The 16,977-nt window shown below is 41.5% G+C and overlaps 1 protein-coding gene and 2 long non-coding RNA genes across 3 annotated transcripts in view; 2 read left to right on the forward strand and 1 right to left on the reverse strand.

Moving 5' to 3' along the window:
• Positions 1–4,138, forward strand: part of LOC307209742 — a 4,779-nt gene extending 641 nt beyond the window's left edge. The window contains exon 2 of the long non-coding RNA XR_013835740.1: positions 884–4,138. This is a non-coding gene — a long non-coding RNA (uncharacterized lncRNA). The remainder of the gene's footprint in view (positions 1–883) is intronic.
• NINJ1 (ninjurin 1) overlaps positions 1–11,464 on the forward strand; it is a 27,074-nt gene extending 15,610 nt beyond the window's left edge. Inside the window, exons 3-4 of the mRNA XM_079965109.1 lie at positions 5,250–5,406; positions 8,345–11,464. Coding sequence (XP_079821235.1) covers positions 5,250–5,395 — 146 coding nt within the window. The 3' untranslated portion in view covers positions 5,396–5,406; positions 8,345–11,464. The remainder of the gene's footprint in view (positions 1–5,249; positions 5,407–8,344) is intronic.
• LOC307209727 lies at positions 8,327–13,583 on the reverse strand. The gene is made up of 2 exons (XR_013835726.1): positions 9,221–13,583; positions 8,327–9,101 (listed from the first exon to the last, which is right to left on the reverse strand). It is a non-coding gene; the product is annotated as an uncharacterized lncRNA (long non-coding RNA).
• Between the last annotated feature and the right edge of the window lie 3,394 nt (positions 13,584–16,977).

Here is a 16,977-nt window from a genome sequence, read left to right on the forward strand (position 1 = left end):
AGGACACTGTCCAACCATCTCGTCCTCTGTCGTCCCCTTCTCCTTGTGCCCTCAATCTTTCCCAACAACAGGGTCTTTTCCAGGGAGTCTTCTCTTCTCATGAGGTGGCCAAAGTATTGGAGTCTCAGCTTCAGGATCTGTCCTTCCAGTGAGCACTCAGGGCTGATTTCCTTAAGAATGGATAGGTTTGATCTTTTTGCAGTCCATGGGACTCTCAAGAGTCTCCTCCAGCACCATAATTCAAAAGCATCAATTCTTCAGCGATCAGCCTTCTTTATGGTCCAGCTCTCACTTCCGTACATCACTACTGGGAAAACCATAGCTTTAACTATACGAACCTTTGTTGGCAAGGTAGTTCATCTGGAATACAGTGGTACCTCGCAAGACGAATGCCTCGTAAGACGAAAAACTCGCAAGACGAAAGAGTTTTTCGTGTTTTGAGTTGCTTCGCAAGGCGAATTTCCCTATGGGCTTGCTTTGCAAGACGAAAACGTCTTGCAAGTTTGTTTCCTTTTTCTTAAAACCGTGCATTCAGGGGGTGCAGTTGCGACTTGACTTCGAGGAGCAACTCATAGCACGCGGTGTGGTAGCCTTTTTTGAGGTTTTTGAAGACTTTGGTATTTTTGAAGCTTTTCCAAAATCCGTGCTTCGCAAGACGAAAAAATCGCAAGACGAAAAAACTCGCAGAACGAATTAATTTCGTCTTGCAAGGTACCACTGTACCATCACTTCCACTGGCCTTGTTATTTGCAGTGCTTTCTAAGGCCCATTTGACTTCACTCTCCAGGATGTCTGGTTCAAGGTCAGCAACCACACTACCTGGGGTGTATGAGCCATCCATATCTTTCTGGTATAATTCCTCTGTGTATTCTTGAAGAGTGAGTTTATACCCAACCAGAAGTTTTCATCAAATGCTGTGATTTTATATTTTGTTTGTATGAAATGAAAGCACATTGTGAGGGCTTGGCTTTAAAAAGCACTTTTACACTTTTTAAAAAATAGATTTTAAATTCGTAACAAATAATGTTGGTAGAGTATGAGATTCTTAATCCTGGCGTCGTGGGTTCAAGCCCCACATTGGGCAAAAAGATTCCTGCATACCCATCCAGTACCAAAGGCAGGGTTGAAAACATTGGTTTATTGGCAACCTCAGTTTCACCTCAAAGTTTGCCTTCCGTAATCATTTTTTCTTGATTCAGGGTAGAACTGGGTAGTCCAAATGTTGGGCTACTTTTTCCCCTACCCACACAGGGATATTGAGAGGTTTATAGGAGCAGCTCACTTTGCTTGTTATCAGGCCTGTTCGTTTTAGGGCAGAAAGGGAAGGAAGGAAGTGGTCAGATCCGTAGCCAGAGAGATGTTTTGTTCCAAATGTGGCCTGGCAGCTTCTCTTGCCAGATTCCAAGCCTATATTTTAGCAGTAGGATTCTTCCCCTCCCCCTTTACAGTGGTACCTCAGGTTAAGAACTTAATTTGTTCTGGGGGTCCGTTCTTAACCTGAAACTGTTCTTAACCTGAAGCACCACTTTAGCTAATGGGGCTTCCCGCATCGCCGCTGCGCGATTTCTGTTCTCATCCTGAAGCAAAGTTCTTAACCTGAGGTACTATTTCTGGGTTAGCGGAGTCTGTAACCTGAAGCATATGTAACTTGAAGCGTATGTAACCCGAGGTACCACTGTATCTGTCTTTTAAATTGTGAGATCCAGAGAAGTTTAAATCCTTCACCCCTGTGTCCTGTATTGCCATGCTGCAAATGAGAGCCTAAATTTACTTTCCTTGCTCCAAGTTGAATTGGGAATTGAGCTAAAGCGAACTATTAACCTGTTTTAAAATGCCAAGATTACCTGCCCAGATCACACTTTAAAAGAAAGAGAGAGCAAACGCTCTGTATGTGGAATGTCTCCTTTTGGTGGCACTGAAGTTCAAATTTATTCATAAGGCAACCAAATACAGACATTCATCCCATAGATTCTGTAGTACCAAAAACCCTTTTGTAAGACCTTTTTCATTGGCAGGGGGATGAAATAGATTAGGCTACATGAAATGACAGTGGGATTGGATTACTACAATAAAATGCTTAACAGTACCTGTACTTAAGAATGGTTTCAAGTTCAGCTCTATTGTGTAGTACTACAATAATGAAATAAGATTACTGCAATTCCCTCTGAAAGCTCAGAGCCTGGCTTTGTTAATAGACAGTGTTGCATTTTTTAAAAAATAATCAAACTCATGCTTTATATCTCCAGTGCTGGTGAATCATCTGAAACTGGGTGATGTCTGAATGCATAAACCAGAGAGTTACACCCCGAGCTCACTGGTTTCTTTCCTGCCAGCAGCCCACCTCATTGATTAGAGCATTACAGTATTATTATTTTCTAACAGCTGTGTCAGCGCTTAAAAATCATGTTGTGTAATAGCAGTCACTCTGGGCTGCTTGCATTTCTTGGAATCATATTATTATGATTTTAGAAGAAAGAGGATAGCATCCACATGATTGAGTCTATACACCAAAGTTAATTTTAGGGCATGCATTTCCCACAGAGAGCAGCTCTTCCCATCATACAAGATATTGCTTTTGAAATTTTTGGGAGTTTCCAAAGCTGCTAGTGTTGTAATATGGGAAGTATTCTGCTCAAATAAAGAAAAAGAAATTTTGTTGAACCTGCACATGCTTCAATCTGGCATTTCTCAACAGGTTCTTTGAATCGTGGTTCATATCATATCAGCTGCAAACTTTTATTTTGAAAAGTCTGGATTTAAAATTAAGCATTTTTTAACCCTCTCCAGTCGCTTCATGGTCTTTTCTCTGTCTCAGTATGAGGCTATGTTACCCATCCTACCTAATGCTTTTGAAAAAAAGTATCTTGCTCTTCGTTGATTGAACTTTGTTACTATTTTTTTTCATAGTACTCTGCTCTGTAATAGATTGATTGTGCTGTATCAACAGCTTATCACATTTGAATATTGAAATAACTGAGCCTCGTTTCTCCCTTATTACTCCTAATTCCTCATAGAATGCAGTGTTCTGGCAATTAGGAGAGCCTGGTCTGTTGCATTGTTAGGAATTTGCTTGTGGAGAAATGTGGCCGGGTTTAATTTTGGAGGAACAGGAGGTTCACATCATGGGTCATGGCTCACTGATTCTTTAGATTCTGCCTCATGTCCGTGCAAACTTTATTTTTAAAACTCTGAATTAAATATTAAGCAATTTTACATTGTTTCCAGACAAGTGAGAGCATTTTGAAAAGCAATATTTATAAAACATGAAGAATCTATGTAGTTGGAACTTTTATTGTGCTTCTTATTTTGTACAAGCCACTTTAAACAATTCAAAATAAGAGGAGACTTTGGTGCTAAGTCTTTGCTAATGCCAATTTCTCCCATTCATATTCTCACAATAGTTTCTGTCTCACAAATTTCTGTGGTAGGAAAAACAAGACAAAACCATCACTGCTCAAGTTGCCCTAAGTCATCTCCTGCCTTATGGAAAATCTGCTCATAAAAGGTCGTCCGAGGAGAGCCTTCACTCTCTCCAAATGTGGAGCAGTTCCTTCAGACTTCATGCAATTCCATACAAGAGCATGCATATTTAATACAGCCCATTTATACATTTTTCAAAACCTGGAAGTAAAAATAACACGATGCAAATCCCATCTCTCTTTCCATCCTGCTCTCTTTCCACCTCAACCACTCAGGCAAAGAAAAAATGCAAGAAAACAGCAGGTAATTGTGATTCACACAAGTGAAGCCCATCGCTTGCAAGTCCATGTCATTTAGTTGAGCAGGTATAAATGTTTTCTTTAGTAAAAAATAAAGCAGTCGGAAGTGAGCAGTGAGCTCATTTAGAATTCAAAGGTCAGAGAGACCAGGAAGAAACCTGTGGTAGAGGCTTTTAAATAATCTTAAGCGGCACTGCCTCTGGTAACAAGGTAGCAAGAAATGGATAAAGCAAAGCAAATGACAAAATGTCACATAAAATTAGGGAAACTCTAGAAACATTCTAGCTTAGGATACAAGACCTCAGGCCTGGTGTAGTGAGGTTGAGGGAACATTCTTTCATATGTGGTGGCCCTGTAAAAGGGTAAAAAGTATTGGGAAATAATCCATAATGAATTGAAAATTTAAAAGTACTTTCCCCCCCAAACCAGAGTCCTTTTTGTTGGGGATAACTCAGACGGAAATTCCCAGGTGTCAAAAAAGGTCGTTTATGTATGCCACTACTGCGACCCGTGTTTTGTTAGCCCCAAAACTGAAAACGAGCGAGGTCCCAACTAAAGAAGAATGGCAACTTTAACTCATAAAAGATGCACAGCTTGGTGACCTAACATATAGAATGAGAGGACAAGAAGAACATACATTTAAAGAAGATTGGAAAATGTTTATTGCATATATGGGGAGGAATTGTGTACACTTGGAATCGTTGGCAGCATTAAGATAAACTCAACAGTGTAGACAAGTTTTGAGGAATGTAATAATGGAATACTGAGTTTAGTTTATGTAAAATTTGCAGGGATTTATGATATGCAAAATGAACGATTGAAAGAGAAGGGAAGTCACTGATATTTTAAGGTTGTTTAAATGAATATTTTAAATTGTAAAACATTCAGGCCATGTCCTGTCAAGTCACGCCTCCTCACCAGGCCTGCTCCAAGCCACCCTCAAGAGCTTGAAGGTGTCCTTGAACTGTGGCAATGCTGGCCTGGATGGAGAACAGGGACAGGTGCATGTGTGTGAGTGTGTATGTGTAGAAACCTGGCTTTTGTGGTGGAATGTAGCCCACTTATGCAAAGAAAAGTGCTCCAGCAATTGCTCCACCCACTTTGCCTCTGGCTTGTGGCCTCCGAAGATTGCCAACTAAAAATAATGTCCCTCAGGCTGAAAAAGGTTCCCTGGCTGTTATAGTTGATAAAGCCTAGTTTGTATGGATGATTAAAGTAATCATTTCCTTAATAAAAAAAGCATTTCATTTCACTTACTACTTCAAATATCGGCCTGTGATTGCAAATTCTTTGTCAAGACAGCCGCTGAAAAGCATCCAAGAATAATTTTTTTTTTTTTTGCTTTATTATTCAGATAGTTGGTGCACATATCTCTCTTGAGTTCTACTGGCACACAAATTTTGTTACCTTCCCTTGCTGATATCTCTCCCCCCCCCAGCAGAATTCCAAGAATAACAACAACATATCTCTCATATTTGTGCTTGTTTCTCATTGGTAATATTTATTTTATTATTCCCCTCCCCATTGCAGTCAAATATGACCTTAATAATCCTGCAAAACATGGCAAGCTGGATTTCCTCAATAATCTGACAACTGGACTGGTGTTTATTATAGTGGTTGTGAATATCTTCATTACGGCCTTTGGAGTTCAGAAGCCAATGGACTCAAAAGAATAGGTCAAAGAAAGGTGAGTTCCTACCCATAATATAGTTTCCCAATTATTTTTCATCTGTGTTGTGGGCCTCTGTGTCTGAGGAACATGGAAAACTCCCCAGATCTGAGGGCCTGAGGGAGCCCCTCCCTTGAATGGAGCAGCCCGTATTTCCTCCTCATCTGTATTTTCCTCACGATTTTCCTGCCACAGTTGTGGCAGGCATGTAGTTTAGCATTCCATGCACAAACCTGAGGCTTCTGGGCTTTCTTTTCCCACAATGAGACTAGAAACTTTCCCTTCCATTTTCAGCTACCCTTGGTTTGTTATTAGGGCAAAACCCTAACAACAGAGTTGTGATTATCCAAACTGTGGTTTAGGTAAAGACAGGCTTTGAAATTGTGCTTTGAGGATGGCTTCTTTCACTAAACCGTAGTTAAGTTTGACTAGTGTTGTCTGGGTTCACCCATAACAACAAGCTGCAGTTAGTTGAAAATGGAAGCAAACGCTTCTGAACTGTTCATGGTCCCACCAAGTTATAAGTCTGAGGCTCCTTTGTGTAAGTTAAGCTATGGTTTAGCATTGTGTTCGAATGCAGCCACTGAATCAGGATGTGGATAAAGATTTAGAATGCAAAAAGGAAGAATAACTAGTGGTCTTTTAGCCCCTCTTTTTCCTCCCCTTGTCATAAATGACATTCTCTCAGAAGCAGAAATGTTTTCTCTTCACTGTTGCCCATGAGTGAAATCACAGTAGAATTAATGTCCTCTGTCATTATATTATAATAAATAACCTTTTAATGCAGTCATGAATTTGCATTAAAACACATCTGTTTTATGGGAACAGTCTTTATATGGAAGACTAATTCTGACCTAACCTAAATATGCAGTTTTAGACTGGACAGTGTTTCCCCCTGCTCAATACACTTCACCTCGTCTCTACAGGAAACCCAGCCTAGGAAATTCTGAACCACAGTTTGAACCACATATTTGTGGAAACTTAGAACTGTTTGGGATTTTTCCTCACTAGATCACTTTAAGAAAACCAAGATGCCTCAAAGCACCACCCTGCTTCCACCCCACCCCCACCCCCACTTGTAAAGGGTCAAAGTCAGTGCCTGGTTAATATAAGAAATCATTATGGAAATTCACACCTTCCACAAATACTCATTTACTACCAGTGCTCCACATTTAGCCCTTCCAAAGGCAGCAGAAAGGCAGAAGTGCAGAGCAGGCAGTGAGCTGATCAAGTATGACACTGCTAAAGGAATGGAGTCAGCAAATTGTTAGAAAAGCGGAACCCAGCACTGTACCAGTGTGAAGCAGGAAGTGGGACAAGGGGGTGGCGGGGATGTAGACAGACAGACAGACAGACATTCAGAGAGAGAGCAGCAGCAGTGAATGAGAAAGACCAACCAGTGGAAATGGGTGGCTCCTTGCTTCCACAGTCTTCTCATTTACAGGGAGCTGGTAAAATTTGGGCTCCTCCCTTGAGGGACTGTGAAGGGTGTCTCCGCACCCTCACCCTTGTTGACACAAACGTTAACAAGTTCAGGTTATTTTGGACCAAGATGGAATTTCTAGGCCCTCTGACAGTACACCTACTCTCAAATGTCACATTGCCTTGTCAAAATACTAACACCAATATTTTCTGACACCATCTATCAAAGTGACAGGAGGAGAAACCGTATTTCAGGTAGCATGTTATCTGGGAGACGTTAGCTTATATTAAGGCAAATGAGTTGTAAGGAGCTACTGGGCCACCTGGAGAGCTCTGCATTCTGGGGTGTGCCAGGAAGGGTTTGGCAAGGCCACAGGCAGGAAAGAAGAAAGGCATGCAGTCACCAGCCAACCTGCTGGTAGGCAGCAGACTAATTTAGAGGGGTAGGCCACTTGCATGCCCAGTATTAGAACATAAGAAGAGCCTGTTAGATCAGGCCAATGACCCATCTAGTCCAGCATCCTGTCCTCCCTGTGGCCAACTGATGCTTGTGGGAAGCATGAAAGCAGGACCAGAGCTCAACAACACTGTCCACCTGCAGTATTCACACTTCCTCCGACAGTGATGGAACATCATGGCCAGTAGCCATTGACAGCCTTATCCTCCATGAATTTGTCTAATCTCCTTTTAAAGCCATCTGGGTTGGTGGCCATCACTGCTTCCTGTGGCAGCGAGTTCCATAGTTCCATTACATGGAGAAGTAATGTATTTTATCCCATCTTGAATTGTCAAACATTCGGTCACATTTGGATGTCCACAAGGTCTAGACGGAGAATAACTTTTCTCTAACTACTTTCCTCATAGGGGAGTTGTTCCATCCCCTTGATTATTTTTATTAACTGACAAAAAAGACGAATGGCTGGGGAGGAACAGCTGGAGGCTGTTGCCATTCCCCCCAACATCTGTTGCCTGGGGTGGTTGCTTACTCTGTCTAACGGCAGGTCCAGGCCCAACAATTCAGATTGGAAGCTCTTCATGTTCTCTTACACTTTGTAAAATGGCATGCCCATTTCTAGTATAAGGAAAGTGGTGGTGTCGCTGGTGCAATTTACAGGGGGGCACAGTGTGACCCAGTTATGGGTCATGACTCACCAACTGAAGGTCAGTAGTTTTATATACTTATCCTTGTATTTAGCATACTCTGTAGAACAGTAGGAATCAAAAAGGACTGGAAGGTCATATGGGAATTTTGGGGTGAAACGGTGAAGTGACTTCAAAAGGGAATGTGTGTTTTACAAAATAGTCACCATTCTGCTTATAATAATCATAATAATATTTATACCCCGCCCATCTGGCTGGGCTTCCCCAGCCACTCTGGGCGGCTTCCAACAAAATATTAAAATACTGTAATGCATCAAACATTAAAAGCTTCCCTAAACAAGGCTGCCTTCAGATGTCTTCTAAAAGTCTGGTAGTTGTTGTTCTCTTTGACATCTGCTTGCATCCTTTTAACTACTTTCTTTTCTTTTCACAGAGACTCAAGATCTTAAATGTTGGGAGATAAATGTTACAAACTTGAGCCAGTATCTCTTAAATGGAAAACATGAAGAACCTGAAGCAATTCAAAAAAGAATTATTCTCTTTCAATTGAACTGTTTCTCCAGGAACTGTTATCCCATGCCTCCAATGGCAGCTCAGAATTCCTTGCTCTCTGTGCCTTATATGTTGAACAGAGGTGATTTCTACACTTGAAAGTATGGGCTTCACAAGAGTAGAAAGACAGCTGAAAATTCTGCACTAAAAGAAAGCTAGTTCATCTTGCAAAACTCAACTTTCTGATCCCAACTAATTTTTGTAATTTTTTCTTTACATAATTCTAGGCCATTATACCTCATGCTCCTTCAGCACTCAAGTGTTCTAAGAAACAAGGCTTCAGCCCCCCAGTTCTTTTTAGAAATAATTTGCTGTACTTCTTTCTGAGTCCTTACAGAAGTGTTGGCGTAAACTCTACTGCTTTGAGAGCAGTATCTTAAAATGTAGTCCGTAGCATACACTTCTCAGTGCAATCCCAGTTTATGATCAGTCATTTAACAGTGTTGATAGATAATAGTAGCATGATACTTAGCTGATCACAACTCTAAAGAGGGGAAAATGTGTACCCTAATGCTCTGTTGGATGTGAAGATGGTACATGGTTGTAGACTCATGCTCACTATGGACATGGCTTTGTCATTTTTTTACAGCAATGTGGGGGGATATTTATTTGGATTTATAGTTTATCAGACTTGAGGGCTCAGGTGGCCACTAGTTGCAGTTCTGTAAAAGAATGCCAATAAAAACAAATGATATAAGGAGATCCAGAAGGAGAGAAAATTAGGGGGGGGGGCATATTCCCAAACCCTCTCTAAAACATATACAAATATCTATGTGAAATAACCCTAATTGGGGAGGAGAAAAGGCTAAAGAGTAAGACCTATACAAATCCAAAGTGGTCCCAAAGGCAGTTGGATGGTGTCTTGTATGCCCCCTTCTGGCAACTCCTGCAGCCAAGCTGGTGCCAAATGTATTGCTTTGCTTTGGGCCACGTCAGCAAGGCCAAGAGGGGGGTCTTGTTGTCTGGGCAGTCCAGGCCCCCCATGCAAACGGCCCGGACTTGCACCCCAGAGAGGTTTCCTTTCAGTTCTTTATTATAATAACCAAAAAGTTTCCGATTCAGACTGTGATTCTAACAATGTTGACTCATTGAAGGCTTATTGAATTCAATGGGGCTCACTTCCACTAAGTGGAGTTAGGATTGCAGCATTATTCAACATTAACTCTCTACTGAAAGGTCCTCTGTCTTTTGATAGCACTTCTCATATGATCCTTGTTGTACGACGATTTTTGCAGAGGACTTCTTAGAGGAAAATCTTAAAGCTTTCCTTATTTTTAGTGCTTCAGGGGGGAAAGGCCAGAGACTTTTCATTCCCAGACTCTGTATTAAAGAGGCTCTGTTCAGACCTCTTTGATTCTGCAGTGATGTACTTGAAACATCTACTTTTACTTGAGTTAACTCTCAGGTTCACTCTACAAAAGCCATGGTGCATTTATTCCAGACTTCCAAAGGTAACTCTCAAATTGTAAGCAAAGGTCATCTTCAGTAGGAAAGACAGTTATGCATGCTTACCCATCGAAATGGGCTTTAGGGCTTCTAACTCTCTGCCTGGACTAACAACCCCCCCCCATGTGATTTCTTATTTTCAGTGCTTTTTTGGATAATTCTGCATGAACACAAGAAACAAAACTATTCTTGAATATATACTATTGCTGGCAATTGTATGCATCACACATATTTTCTATAAGAAAATATACTCAATATTTTTCTTAATGTACTGTATGTTAGAACCTGCTCCTAAGATATAGCTATGTAATTATTGTATTCCATTATTGTTTTCATTTATTATATGTATAAATATTTAAATGTACATAGAACTTAAGGTAAGAAACTGATTGTAAGAATAGCAGATTATTAGGGACTAATTTTGGGAGTACTATTCAATGGTAGGCATCCTCAGAGTAGACCCACTGAAATTTGTATACTTTCTTAAGTTTATCGATTTCACTGTGTGTACTTTGAGGATGACTGAAGTTGGCTATCACCAAAAGAATTATTATTATTCTGTTTTGCCAGTAGGAAAATAGAGAATAAGAAGAGCACAGATATCTCTTGAGATGAGGTGGTTCTATTTCAGTGAAAATGGTTGGATTTTTCTAAAACTGTATGTTAGTGAGAAGAAGAATGTGTCGTAAGACATGCAATGTACAGTTTCTTCTTGTTAGAATATAAATGTTACTTAAAGGGCTGCAGAATTAAGGAGTGGTTTGGCTAACAAGTATTGTGCTTTCTCATCCATTTCAGCTGCTTAAATAATGCAGCACAATATTCAACCCTTGGGGCGCAGTGAATGGTGCAATAAAATAAGATTTCTCATTTATAGAAGAAGTGCAATGCTTTTTTATGATCTCTAGAGGTAGTGCAGGTTTTTTGTGAACTTTTTCAAGAACGGAACGTATAGCACTGGTTTTACAGATTTTTAAAGAAAGCTTTAGAAATATAGTTACTTAAACTTTTGTGGCATTAAGGATGCAATCTTAAAGAATACTTACTTGGAAGAAACTTTTAAGCACATATGCTTAGGATCTGCCTTTATCTTCCATGCTCCTGGTTGCTTGCAATTAATGTGGAGTGGAGTGCATTTATTTCCATAAGTTTAAACATGCTTTTTTACTCAATATTGTGTTAAGGCTGTAAGTCCTGTACTGTACACATTCACATGGAAGAAAGGACTATTAAATTCAATGGGACTTTCTTCTGAGTAGACATATAGAGCACTGTACAGCATAAAACATATACATACAATTTTTTAAATGGGAGAAGTGTGCAGGGGAGGAAGGAGAATGCTAATGACTTCCAAGCCATAGAGGACCAGATTTTTCTATCCTGTGTGCCTCATCCCAAAGCTTGTAAATGCCCACTGCTGGAGGCAGGAACTGCAGTGCTTCCGATCCTTCTCAGGTTGGGATCTTTATTTTTTTACTGCCGCTGAAACATGTTTTCCAGTGATGGAGATGAATTTTCTTTCTCTGATAAATAAAGCATTTTTGTTCATTGTGTATATCATTTGTTTCATTTCATCTGCACTGACCCTCTGATCCATTTGCTGTACTTAAAACATGTATCTGGTGTGAATGAGGATCCCCATGAGTGCAGGCGGAAACTCAGTTGAGTGCTCCAGGCACCTCTCTGCCCCTTGCAACTCTCTCCCGGCAAGACACCCTCACTGACCCTGCTGTGCACCAAGTGTTTTTGCCTGGCTAGAATGTGCCATTTAACACTGACAATCCTTCCTGCTTGCTTGGATGAAGAGTGTGGGGTGGTTGAGTGGGTTGAAATTGGCCTACTGTACAAATAAAATGGAATGTGCTGCTCTGCCCACATTAGCCTCTCGCCCTGCCCACCACAAGCATGTCCCCCCCCCCCAAGAATGTGGCCCTTGATTTGAGAAGGGTTCATGCCTGGAGTCCAGTTTTATTTACCTCCCTATTAACCTCATGAGGTATTCAAGGAAGTGGCTCTTTCTGATCGACTTTCTCCACAAAGTACGGTCTGGTGACATAGAAACACATTTGGTGAGGAGAACAAAGCTTTAAAATGCTCTCACTTGTTTCCCATTCAAGGAATTCTTGCCTTGCCTTTACCCTGTAACTTCTCCGTTCCCCCCACCCCAATGCCAGAAACTCTGCTAATACTGAAGCATACCCCTGTTCTTTTCTGTAATCCCTTCTCAGCTGACCTTATGCATGATCGCAGAGTCGGAAGGGGCTTCAGATGTCATCCAAGCTACCCTTGCTTGATGAAGGCTGCACCTACAGCATCCCTGATAGACAGTCATCCAGCCTCTGCCCAAATACTTTCAGTGAGAGAAATCCCAGCACCTCCCAAGGCAGCCTGTTCCACAGTCCAACTATCTCCTAATGCTTGAGATTTGGCTCCATGTAATTTCTGCCCTTCCTTTTAACATGCCCTGTGGCTGGGCCTTGAAGAGCAGGTTGATATAGGATATACAGCAGTTAACAAGTCGCTCTGTGGTTGTGGTTTTCTTTTTTTTTATCTTCCCATTATGAAAAGCCTCATCACCTGGTGGCTGCAGTCTATCGCAGGCTGCTCCCAGCTCCCATCTCTTAGTGATGCCATAATATGCAGTAGTGAATGTTTCCTACACAAAGACCGCTGGCCTAGTACAATCCCCAAACCTACCTTTATTTAAGCCAGCAATGGACTGGGCCCTGGAGCTGGCACAGAGCTGTGTTGCTTACCTCCGTATGTACACCTGGGAGAAGAACACAGACAGGTGCCTGCATGCACCTGGAACCACTGCATGCACCTGGAACCACTGAAGCAAGAATTGGGAAATCTCTGTTACTAAACTGGCACTCGGACTAGATCAGGTATGGGGCTCCTGTTGCTGACAGCTGCCATCATCCCTGGCCCTTGGCCATGCTGGCTGGGGCTGATGGGGTTGTAATTCAACAACATCTGGAGGGCCAAAGATTCCCCACCTCTGGGCTAGGTAGCTGACAAAGCCCCTCCAGCCCTTGTGATTTCATATGGCGAAGGTGATCAAGATTATAGGATTTGTTTCATAATCCCCACTTCCCGAACGAGCACTAAAGCAGCCGCAATAAGCTGCTGCTAACACTGCTAAGAAACCTCTCGTTTTACAGGAATCTGCACAGTAAGTGACTTTTTTTTTGCTTCCCTTTACAACTTTTTTTTTGTTTAATCTGCTCTCTACATTATCGCTGTTTCCACATTTGCGCAATTCCTGCTCACTATGCCTATCTCTCATGTTCCATTTCCTTATATCTCCCCAGAATATCCCATTCAACGCCTCCCATTTCCTTTGCGTGGTCGTTTGAGCCTCACAAAACAAAATTCCGACTATGAAGAAACACGATTACCCAAAAGGAAGCACGTTTTTCTTGTCAGCACTTCCTGCCTCAGGAGTCAATGGTTATGGGAGACACCATTTAGCACTATCTCTTGACAACATGAAGTACACAAAAGTCACTATACATTTTCTTCTATTTAGTGCCAAGCTAAAACTGGCCTAAATTCTGCACACAAACCCCAGAAACATACATTTGTAAATTGGCGACGGAGGAGGATGCTATGGCATACTGCAATTTAGGAGCAAAATCTACAAATCTTTTTTTAATGTTGTAAATTGTTTTAACATTTTTATCGATAATTGTAATATTTCTCCCACTCTGGAGGAATGGCAGATGAAGCTGATCGATTATATGGGATTGGCAGAAATGACCGGCAGAATCCGAGACCAGGGAAAAGAGTCGGCGGAAGAGGATTGGAGGAAATTTAAAGACTATTTACAGAAATACTGCAAAATTAATGAATGTTAAAATGATGTTGGACTGAAATTAAATGGTTACCAGCTGTAATGTAAAAGCTGAACAATAAGTTAAAATAAGTTATATTAAGTTATAATAAGGATTTGCTGAATTAAGAATCTGAATTGGAATACAAAAGGGGGAGGTGAGGTGAGGTCCGGGATATAAGGTAATGGAAATAAGAAATGGGAACTATACTTGTTTTGTTTTGTTTGTTCTAATGTGTATTTTTGCTTTTTTGTCTGTTGCTTTTTCTTTTGTATTAAATTGAAAAATTTTAATATTTTTTTTTTTTTAAAAAAAAAGATAATTGTAATATTTCTTGCATACCGCTTAGGGTTTTACCACAATCAGGCAGCATACATTACTTTGGTTAAATGCAATAAACATTTTTTGTTTAGGCAGGCCTTCTCGGTAGTGGCACCTGCTCCGTGGAACGCCCTCCGATCAGATGTCAAGGAAAACAAACAACTATCGTGACTTTTAGAAGTCATCTGAAGGCAACCCTGTTTAGGGAAGTTTTTAATATCTAATATTTTTCCATTTTTTATGTGCTGTAAGCCGGCCAGAGTGGCTGGGGAAACCCAGTCAGATGGGCGGGGTATAAATAAAAAATATTATTATGATTATTATTATTCAAAAACTGAGGTGTTGACCTGTTTCAAATGCTTTCACTCTTAATTTTATTTATTTTCAAATGTTTTTAAAAAACAAATTTAGCATTTCTTGTAAACTGCTTAGAGATTTTGACAATCAAGTAGTATATAATTGTGCTAAATAAAAATATCAGATTACTCTTGTATCCCATTTAAAGCCTGCATAAATAGGCATTTTTAGTTGGCATTTCAACACCACCAAAGAGCATTTTGGTGAATAGACTTTTTTTGTGGGGTGAGGGGTGGAATGCCACAGAAAAGGTAACACAAGTGAAATGGCAGCGTCCCTTACTGCCAGCCACCTCCCTTCAAGGGTGGAGAGCTTTAATAGTAAGCCAGGTTCAAATGGGAACAGATACCCCAATCTCAAGCTATTTAGGGCTTCATTGGTCAAAGTCGCCGCAGTGAATTGTGCCTGGACACATAAAATGGAGGTCAGCGAAGCTCTTCTAAGTACTGGCCAGACACAAGCCCTGTTGCCAGTACTACTTAACAGCTTTGCTACTGTGTCCTGAACGAAATGAAGTTTTGAAAACAAGTCTTCAGAGACAGGGAAATGCCTTGCAATAATTTAGTCTAGATGTGGTGAGATCCTGTCTTGAAAGAAACAGGAAGCCTCAGCTGGCATAAAAGGTAAAGGTAAAAGGACCCCTGACCATCAGGTCCCGTCGCAGATGACTCTGGGGCTACGACGCTCATCTTGCTCTATAGGCCGAGGGAACCAGCGTACAGCTTCCGGGTCATGTGGCCAGCATGACTAAGCTGCTTCTGGCGAACCAGAACAGCGCATGGAAACGCCGTTTACCTTCCCGCTGGAACGGTACCTATTTATCTACTTGCACTTTGACGTGCTTTCCAACTGCTAGGTTGGCAGGAGCAGAGACCGAGCAAAGAGAGTTCACCCCGTCACGGGGATTCGAACCGCCAACCTTCTGATCGGCAAGCCCTAGGCTCTGTGGTTTTACACACAGCGCCAAACTCCCTAAAGGTATTACAGACCATGGAGAATATGCAAGAACCCATCTGTAAGGCTGATGTTTACCTAAGATGACTGGGTCTTCACCCATCCTTGTTCTCAATGAAATGTTGGGAGGGTGTTCAGTCCCCTCTGATGCTTGCTCCAATGCCTCTTACTCGCCTCCACTTCTTCCATTCAGCACATATGTGCTTCCAACCCCTGAGTTTGTTATCCTGCCACAATTCAACCACCTCCACTTTTGCCTGTCCCCCCCCCCTTTTATTCCCTTCAAACTGACTAGGCTTTATTCCAACAGTGGAGAATTATGGCTTGCATCCATTCTTTCAGATCTCTAGCTTAAACCCGACTCCCCAAACCCAAGCCCTAGTAAACTTTAAATAAATACATAAATAAAGTAGTCAGCCCTGCTATCCAGCCTGCTATCCAGCAATGCTAATAAATACAACATACTAAAAAACAGATTCCAAAGAGAGATTATTTTCAAGATTGAATTGAGACATTTTTATTTTGCTTTTAACACAAATGTTCTTAAAGCCACACAACCATGTTCAGTCAACATTGCTTTTTTAAAAAAAGAAAGAAGCATTTTATAGTGCACATTACACAAACTTGGTTTTTGTTTTCTTTCCCTCATACTGGCCATACACTTAAGAATGTCATTATCAGAAATAAATAAAAATTCCAAAGTGTCAAATGCTTTGATTATTATTATTATTTTGAAATTTGTGCACACAGAGACCCAAAAAGCTGTATAAGTGCTATTTATATCTAAGGTTTCTTGTTTTTTGTTTAAATAGACATAACCCTGGGATTCATTTTAAGAAATGGAATCTGAGCCCCAAATCAAGTCAAATACTGTAAGAGCTGCAGCAGATACCTGAGAGAATCAGAATCTGAGAGTGAAGATACTCATAACATTGAGGCATCCCTGAAAACTACATCACTGCATTCACTTAATTTATACTCAGTCCTCCTTAGGGTCCAGCTCAGGGGTGGATGGGGGAGAGGCTCTGCAAATTCCAAGCAGATGAGCCTGTGATGTCACACAATCGTAGAATTTTAGTGTTAAAAGGGATCCTGAAGGTCATCTAGCCCAACCTGCTGCAATGCAGGAATCTCAACTAGATCATACGTGATCACCTTCACCAAGAACACTCCCCAATCCCTATGTTAAAGGTAAAGGTAAAGGTACCCCTGCCCGTACGGGCCAGTCTTGACAGACTCTGGGGTTGTGCGCCCATCTCACTTAAGAGGCCAGGGGCCAGCGCTGTCAGGAGACACTTCCGGGTCACGTGGCCAGCGTGACATCGCTGCTCTGGCAAGCCAGAGCCGCACACGGAAACGCCGTTTACCTTCCCGCTGGTAAGCGGTCCCTATTTATCTACTTGCACCCGGAGGTGCTTTCGAACTGCTAGGTTGGCAGGCGCTGGGACCGAGCAGCGGGAGCGCACCCCGCCGCAGGGATTCGAACCGCCGACCTTTCGATCGGCAAGTCCTAGGAGCTGAGGCTTTAACCCACAGCGCCACCTGCGTCCCTATGTTAAATATGAACAAATAATAGGTACCAGAAGGTTCACATGGTACT

Source organism: Podarcis cretensis (assembly GCF_951804945.1).
Source record: "Podarcis cretensis genome assembly, chromosome: 2".
NCBI classification, from domain to species: Eukaryota; Metazoa; Chordata; class Lepidosauria; order Squamata; family Lacertidae; genus Podarcis; species Podarcis cretensis.